We start from the raw sequence: 9,402 nt of genomic DNA, 5'->3' as shown, positions 1-9,402 counted from the left end.
ATATTGGCGAATCCAATATGAATGATGACTTAGATCAAAGTGATTTTTTTTTAATATCTATACGTGCAATTCCTTCTAATATGGGCTGGTTGATACTGACAGTGAGAGAGAGTTGTATATATATATATATATATATATATATATAGATATATATATATATATATAAAACTTTTACATTGCCTTTTTTATCCTTATAAAAGGCTCTTCTTTACACTAGTCAGGGTGGTGCACAAGGGCGGAGGGAGGGGGGCCGCCTAGGCCGTGGCCCGCTCCGAATTAGCTGGAAAAAAAAATTACAATAGAAAAATAAAAAAAATTTTAGTTGTTCAATGTATTTTTTTTACTTAGGTTCAGTTTGGCCCTACCCAAATTTGAGGTTGGATTATTTGGCCCATCCCTAAACGAAATCCTAGCTCCGCCCTGCATATAACGAGCTTCACATCTAGCCTGAATCGATGCATGTTCGACAACACTGGCTCAATATGCTTAGAACTGGGTTAGACTTAAAGATAGATAAGGTGACGGAATATTGGGGTAACTTTATATTAATGTGCTTCACTTTTATTATGTTTCACGTTACTTTATTTACATACTGTTGTTGCTTACCGTTAAATATTTTACTTTTTCTATTATTTTGCATAATACTATTATTATAGACCAAATATATATCAGTACTAACAACCAAATATGTTTCTCGAAGTGCAATCGCTTGCCGGACTCATCTACTTCTCGTATCGCTTCGGGCATACGCGATCTTGTACAACTCTGCAACTATGAATCAAGCTCTTATGTGTTGTCTGTTATCGCCATGAATGTGCTTTCGGTATACCCCACTGATCAGCAGTGGTTCATATCTTTAAGATTGATGCTAAAAGGAAAAAGGAACGGTGGAGAATCTAAAAAAGGTTAGATGTCCTCCAAGGGTTATTTAGGAATAGTAACAAACTATTGTTGTCCTCTGAGCCGATGGGGCAGCTTTATAGAACACGATAAATATAATGCATTGTTTTATGAATCTACCTCATTTTTTGAAACAGGTTCATGTTAAATCGATAATGTGTTCCTGTAACCAAACAGTTCCTTGGTAGAGTGTGCGCTCTTGACTTAGCTCATACCTTGGTCATGCAAGTTGCCAAACTTGGTAGGGCAAGCCATTCTATCCCCATGAATGGCAGTAGTCTACTAATTGAGAGCAACACACTTTTGAATTTGTGACTGGTGAGGATGTTTCATTTCATGAAATATAGTTTTCAATTTGGACCTAAGAAAAATATTACATGAACACAATAATTAATTCCTATATGTGAGCAGCTTAAGCTATATATCATTTGTATGTTAACACTCGATCGATCATTGAAAATGGTTATAAATGGCATTAGTTTTTCCTTTTCGGTAAATCTTGCTAGTATCGTACTACACATTTGTCTCGAAGGGCGTAGCGTAGCTAGCTGGGGCAAGAGATTTTCAATTTCTGTGAGTACTATTCCTTTGGGCCATTAAAGGTAAGGTGCTGTTTGTTGAGTTAAGTTAAAGGCAGCGCAGCTCGCTGTCCACCCAAGCCTCGATGTAGCCCTAGACAGCAGAAGCATGAGGAATTGAAGGGAGGGAAGAAGCCTTTGAGCCTCATCCAGGCCGTGGATAACCTCTAGCTCACTGGAACATTGAACTACACATTGTACTTGTTAATTTTATCTTGCTTTGTGACTACATTCCGGTTGCCAGATTTTATATATATATATATATATGGATCAGTTCCTTAACCAAGGTCAACATGTTAACCAACTAAGTTCCTGAGATTAATTCCCATTCGATTGAGTACATGATCACTCAAATCAAGCACAAAGCTTACTACATGGAATAAATTTTCTCAACAAGGAAGATCATAACTTCTTTTCACTGTGTTCTTCATTTTAATTTAATTTGGTTATATGTGTTCATATTTGAAGATGTCGACAGATCGGATTCATATCCGGTACAATTACTCCATATTTGGATAACCCGTTTAATTGGTTTTGGCTTCCAATACAGGAAGCACCAAACCATATATATGAATATTAATGTACATGTAACTAAATTTTTTGTATCCATCAATATCAGATTTCCATTGGATTCAAGAAGAAATCCCAACACAAATCCAAATCTGACTATTGGAATGTGAATTTTGTATCCAGATCTGACTGCTTGAATTAGGGTTCAAATTGAACGTTGGAAGACATCCGGACCATTGGCATCCCCATCCATAATGTTCTTCATTCCATGTTTAATATTTTTCTGCTTGAAAAAAAAATTATGTTATTTTAGCACATACACATCACCTTTATAGTGTGATCGCTCTGTTACGTGCCCAAGTTGTCCCACCATTAAGTTGTGAATATTCGTAACGTATTCTTGTAGAACTTGACTTGAATATTTCAAGAGAATTGGCCTTTTATACACATCAACTTTATGTTTCTGGTATCTTGAGCCCTAACATCATCACTTGTCTCCACTTCTAGATCATGATGTTTCCAACTTGGTAGATTTTTTCTTCCACGTTACTAAACCATATTCGTTGTAGATTCTTTCTTCCATATTATTAAAACAAGTTTAATTTAAAAAATTTTCCATTTTTTATGGTTGTGCTTAACTTGGTATGAGAATGCATCAAGGATGCGTAGCATAACTGGACGGGCACGCAGATTTGTTAGATTCTCATATGTGTTATTCCTCTCGACTATGAAAGGTGAGAGCACGACAACATAACGAACTAGTGTATTGTACACTGTAGCGGAGCTACCATGGGGCTGGTGTGGGCAACTGCCCACCTCAGCCTGTGTAATTCTTTATAAAATTTTTATTTATCATGTGTTGGACTCAGGCCTAGCCATACAGGTTGCCCACACTGGACCCATGTCAATACCTTGTAGATCTACTTGCACCAAATCAATTGTAATAATAAAATGAATCAATGTCCTTGAACTAAAATTTTCTACCTCATCACTGATTTTACCCTACCTAAATCTTAATACTGATAATGTGGGGGCTTTTGGATGTTTTTTTTAATAATCTATTGTTAACCTTCTGCTCAGGAGAACTTGGTATGAGGTTGATGTAGATCTTATCATTTCATATATGAAAATAGACATGGGCGTGGTATCATTCCTTCTGGACGGTCACAATCGATGGATGAGCACTAGTGTTTCTTTTTCTTTAGATCTTTTCTTATAATTTCTGCATCATTAAATATAATTTAATTTAATTTTAGATTTTTTTTTCTCATGATTTCAGGGATCTGCTTGCCCTGAAGTTGATGTAGATCTTATCATGTCATAGAATGGACATGATGCAAGGCATGGTATCATTAGCTTTATGGGCAGTCACAATCACTTTATCTAATAATTTTATTATTTTTCCGGATTTAATCATTTTTAATGTTTTTGTTGTACTACATTGCAATATGCCAATATGAGAAATTTTATGCAGCAGTCATGATATTTCTTTGTTATCTCAAAAGGAAGCCCATGCTTTTGTAAAATTCTACATAGGTTGTCCAAATCACTGTCGACGATAAATGGTGAGCCTAATAACTTCGATTTCTAATTAATTTGTTGGGTTGGAACAAGATTCAATGTGGGCTATTTATAAGAAATCATCCTACTTTTTCTGATTACATATATACAGCATGGGCACGCGTAGCATAAACATATATTTTGTATATAAGCATAGTTTTCCGCTATGTACTATAAACAATATTGCATAATGCGCGGCATACATTACACACACATACTACCAATATGATAGATCATAGATACTACCAAAGTACTTTTGAATAGTTAGGGGTGCACAACGAATCGAGCTATTCGAGCTACAGGTGAATATCTAGTCAAGTTCCAGCCAATGTAGTCGAGTTATTTTCGAGCTCGAAGTCTTCTTTAGTCGAGCCAAGTTCGAGCTGGCCGAGCTCGGGCTCGACTTGGCTCGTGTTCAGCCCTATGAATAGTATGAAATCCTCCATGCATCTCTATCCAAGTGAGCGGGAGGGAACCCCATCGTTTGAGTTGGAGACCCGCGATCAGTGGCGGAGCCACATATAGGCTGGTGTGGTCCGTTGCTCATGCCAGCTTCTCAAATTTCTTTTATTTTTACATTAATATTATTTAATATTTATTTTGTTGTACATCTAAGTGCCACTTCAAATATGAAAACTTGTAAATCAGTGCCCCTTCAGGTATAAAAACTTACCCCTCCAAAAAGTTTTTCGCCACTGCTGACGATAGTCGATAGGGCTGTTCAACACAAATGAGCCGAGTTGGAGCCGGCTTGTGAACAGCCCTAACTAGTCTATCAAATAGTTTAATGTATGAGCAAGTGAATGCTTATTTAATGGCTCCAAACAACTTCTCTTCTAGTTTCTTTCCATTTTCGAGCAAGGCGGCTCCAAATGTACGTGTATGAGCCGTCTCTGAGAGAGAAAGAGAGAGACCTTATGTTATTTAAGGCCATGTCTTATATAACGTTATTTAACATCAAGCATGATTAGGGAACCAGATCTGAATTAGACCTATAAAAGTTGGGACCAACTATGAGAGGTGAAGCACTGGAGGAAGCAATAAGTTAAAATGCACAAATAAAGTACGCGACATTTGGTTAATTACTTAATTAGTTCATAGTCTTCGCAAAGTGTGAATTTCAAAACCACGGATTTGAGATGCTCAATCTATCTTAAATCCATGGATCTCAAGTTTATAAGAGGAGTCCAGAACAGTCTAGCTCGTGATTGGTAAATGTAAGATACAAAGATTATAAACTTATGATGTAATCCATGTTTCATTAGATGCAGCTCCGTTGGGAGTAGGCTCTCCATCCTTTTCTAGTCCATATTTCTTTCAAATAAAGGATTTTAAAGCACCCTTGTAAGAAATCAATGAATTGAAATCTTGAAGTCTAAAATCCTAAAGTTTTAAATTACCTCAAGGGGTTGTTTGGCAGCAAGCAAACTATGTAAGTTTTTTGTGAATCTGTTTATAAATTGTAGCAGATTCATAAAATTATAGTAACCAATGTTCTATAAATCTGACTCAATCTTTCGGAGAAACTAATGGAGCATTGACAGTGTGTTCTTGCTGTCAAACGAGGGAGTGAATTGCATGTGCAACTCATATAGGCCATAAGAGCAAATGGGACATTTTGGTCATTTTCTTAAAAAGAACGTCCTTTTTATTTTTTTTTTACTTTTTTTTATTTCCATTTTTTGTCTTTACAAAAAGTTTTTTTTCTAATATTTCCACCATTAACCATATTGGCGCACAAAAATTTAATGCACTAGCATGGTGCATTAATCTCAAATATAATCAAACACAGCTGTAAGTCTGGAAACAATAAGTTTATAAACAGCCTAATCAATTTCCTTTTTTTTTCTTTTTTTTTTCTTTTCTCTAATGGTACAGATCGTAAGAATGAGTATATAATCCTAATCAAATATAAAGCCTCTATGTTGAAACGATATCAAGAGAATTATATTAACCAATTAAACTGACTACATATAACTACCTACACCGGCAGCAGAGCTAGAAAAAGTCTTAAACTCTTCAATACATAATAAAATGATCGAATATCCAGAACACTAAGCAAGAAACTTATATATATATATATATATATATATATATATATATATATATATATATATATATATATATATAAATGGTTGGAAACAACTAATAAATAAACAAATAAATCTTGTGGGAGATGCAGTTGCCCACACAATCCCACATGTGTCTCCGCCTCCGGCCACACAAAAAAAATCTAATAAAATTTGTTTAAATTTGACAAGAAAAACTATATATATTTAATTTGAAATAATATCAATCAAAGCATCAGCGCTATGGATATTATCTTTGCCATTCTTTCGTAAAAATAGTAAATGTTACAGAATTTTTTTTTTTGCTTGGAGATGAGGTTGTGCCCTCCCACCAAGCCTTATGAGTCCAACACTAAAAAAGAAATACTCAATCAAAGAAATAGAAGGATTAATAACACTGATAATTGCAGGTTTAATAGCACTTAACCCAAAGCTTTTAATTTGACCTGATTTTCATATTTTCCTATTTGTGGTTGTCTATAGAATGGAAAAATCAAGAGTAGCAATCCATTTTCTGGGTTTAGGTGAGTGGGGGCAACCCGCCACTTGGCAGAGAGCCGAATCTCTAGCCATGTTCCCATAAGAGTGTAGGGCATATTTTTTGTGTCTAAGTGCTGCTTCTGTTGTGCTTTAATCAATAATCTCACATTCTCACTCAACCCCCTCTATACACTTCCCTCCCTCCCTCTTCCCCCACAGCCGTCTTGGAGATCGGGTCTTGTACGTCACCTTTGTGTATCTAAAATATATATCAGGTAGACTCTACTACTAATCTCCACATTTACTCTAATGTTCAAATATTGTATATGTATGTGTGTGATATAACAAATACGTATGAAATAACAAATAAATATGAGATAATGTTTATAAGATAAAAAAATATTTATGAAATATTGAGATAACAACGGACAGATGTTTGAGATAACGCGAAATATAAGTATGAGATAACACTTATGAGATAACAAAAGATTTATGAGATAATGAGACAATGGACTGATGTATGAAATAACGCTAAACATGACATAATTAAATAGATAGATGTATAAGATAACACTAAACATAAGTATGAGACAATGTTTATGAAATAATAAAATATTTATGAGAGAAAAAGATGAAAATAATTTTTTACTACTTAAAGAAGTATGTTGGTCATAAAGATATGCTTAAATATTTTTTATGCAGTTTTGTTTTTTCGTACCTACAAAAAGTTTTTTTTTTGTATTAATCATGGACATTTTTTGTCATTATTAAAATAATGCATGAAATTTCATACACAGGAACGACCCGTATAACCAGCTTCATCAACCCTCCATAGAATTATTTATAGAAAAGTTTTTTTTTTCAAATGTAGATGGGTGCATTTACGTAGGAGTCCTTTATTTTACAGGAAGAAACAACTAAAACAATTGTGATGAAAGCCCCATCTCCTGGACGGCATTTATTTGACATGTAAAACAAAACCAACCTTGCAAAATTTGGTAAGTGCTCAATCGGGCTGTGAGTTGCTCGGTTCATCCAGAATTGATTAAAATCAAGAATCGGCAAGAAAATATTATTACACTTGTTTAAAAAAAATTAACAAAACAAGAAAACTCAATTTCAAAATATTTTTAAATAAAAAGGAAACAGTATGTAAAAATCAGGCTGATTTTCACTGGAAAAAAGAAAAAAAAAAGTTGAGTTTGCTCGTTATCCAAGAAAAAAAAGTGCCAAATTAAATTTGATGATGATGATGATCATTTGGAAAAGACAAGCCAACGAAGCGAAACTAACCAACCTGGACTGCCCAACTCAGGGGCTAAATTATAGAGAAATCCTTTGACCGCACCACCAGACCTTTTTCTTGGTACAAATTAAATGGGTTCAGCCCGTCAACGCTTCAAAAGGATGAGAACGTTTATTTTTGGAGTCAGGGTTCGTTTACAGCAGTATCGTCTCAGGAATGTTTGTCCAATTTTTAGTTCTTACAGCAAAGTTCCATGCAGATTTTTCCTGAAAACTTTTCAGATTTCCGCTATTTTGGATGGTCTTAGTTATGGAAAGAGTAGGTTTCAGTTATTCTCGTCGCTCACATCCTCCCCTAATTTGGAAAGCTCCTCTCTTCTTTCTTAATAGAAACCTTCCCTGCCTCTTCCCTCCCCTCCATGATTCTCAGCTCCAAAATATTCTACCTGCTCTCCGTTCATCTCTCTCTCCCACTTTAGCTGCTGGTCTTGTTCGTTTATTCAATGTAAGTACCTCACTTGGTCTCAGAATTTCAATCTTAAATGCATGTGAAATCAACCAAAGAGCAGAAACCTTTGAAAATGTTCAGTTGTCTTGCTTTGTTTTTGGTTATTTATTGGTAGTCGAGTTCGGATATTAAATACCAATCTCGTCTTTCTGAGATTGCAATCGGTTTTTGGTTCCGTAAATGGTTTAGTTTGCGAGAATCCATTAATGGAAGTGGTTCAGGTTCGGACAACGCATGTGTTTAATTGCTGCATCTGCATGGTAATGGAGTCGGTTGAATTTTGCAGAGGAGGAGATTGTTTGTCGCTGCCGGAAGAATGTCGGATGGTTTTTGGAGAAGTTCGACGGAGGGATCGGACTCTAACAGCGGCTGCATGCCGGCGGCGAAGCGGCCGAGGCACGAGAACCCCGCGGCGTCCGTGAAGTTCAAGGGCGTGGTGCTGCAGCAGAACGGCCATTGGGGAGCCCAGATATACGCCAACCACCAGCGGATCTGGCTGGGGACTTTCCGGTCAGAGCGCGAGGCGGCGATGGCGTACGACAGCGCCGCGATCAAGCTTCGGAGCGGCGACTCCCACCGGAACTTCCCCCAAACCAGCCTCTCCCTGGAGGAGCATAACTTCCAGGCCCTCTACACCACCGAAGCGGTGCTCGACATGATCAAGGACGGGTCCTACGACACGAAGTTGGCCGCCTTCATCAGGTCCAAATCGACCGCCGACGGCGAAGGCGACGGCAGCTGCGCGGAGCCGGAGAGTGTCGGCAGCGTGCGCGGCGGTGGCAGCGTCGTGTACCAGCAGCTATTCCAGAAGGAGCTCACGCCAAGCGACGTGGGCAAGCTCAACCGGCTCGTCATACCGAAGAAGCACGCGGTGAAGTACTTCCCGTCGGTCATCGCCGCCGCCGGCGGCGGCCAGGAGGACGAAGGCGAGGAGGATGAGGTGCAGCTGCTGTTCCTGGACAGCAACCTCAAGACATGGAAGTTCAGGTACTGCTACTGGAAGAGCAGCCAGAGCTTCGTGTTCACCAGAGGGTGGAACAGGTTCGTGAAGGAGAAGGGGTTGAGATCGAAGGACGTGGTTTGCTTCTACAAGTGTGGGCTCAAAGAGGGCTTCAGCGACGGGCAAGCATTCTGCATGATAGATGTGCGCCACCATTCTCACGAAGGTGTTAATCACAGTGGCATTGAGATCTTAGGGAGAAAGATTCTACAGAAAGAAGAAGATGATGCAGAGGAAGAAGAAGAAGCAGGAGTGGGGGGATTGGAAGAGGGAGATCAAAAGGTGGTAGGTCCTGTTACACAAGAAGTAGAAAGAAAAGGAGTGAAGCTCTTTGGAGTCTTAATAACATGATGCAGTGCATTGTTTAGAGCCTCTCTCTCTCTCTCTCTCTCTCTCTCTCTCTCTCTCTCTAGGAGAACCATGATCACCTAATTAACAATTTTTTTTGGGGCTTCATTTCACTTAAGTGTTGAGCAAGACATTATTTTTTCTCATTTATTTGTTCAGCTTTGGGTATATTACCTTTGGTCTTGGATCCCTGGATGATCTAAG

The 9,402-nt window shown here is 37.8% G+C and overlaps 1 protein-coding gene across 1 annotated transcript; it reads left to right on the top strand.

Annotated features, from left to right (window-relative positions):
- The first annotated feature begins 8,223 nt into the window (after window positions 1-8,223).
- Window positions 8,224-9,201, top strand: LOC116257190 (AP2/ERF and B3 domain-containing transcription factor At1g51120-like). The gene has a single exon (XM_031633801.1). The coding sequence runs from the start codon at window positions 8,224-8,226 to the stop codon at window positions 9,199-9,201; it is 978 nt and encodes a 325-aa protein (XP_031489661.1).
- Window positions 9,202-9,402: the final 201 nt, after the last annotated feature.

This window comes from Nymphaea colorata, chromosome 7 (assembly GCF_008831285.2).
Source record: "Nymphaea colorata isolate Beijing-Zhang1983 chromosome 7, ASM883128v2, whole genome shotgun sequence".
Taxonomy (NCBI): domain Eukaryota; kingdom Viridiplantae; phylum Streptophyta; class Magnoliopsida; order Nymphaeales; family Nymphaeaceae; genus Nymphaea; species Nymphaea colorata.
This window is presented reverse-complemented; position numbering and strand designations above follow the sequence as displayed.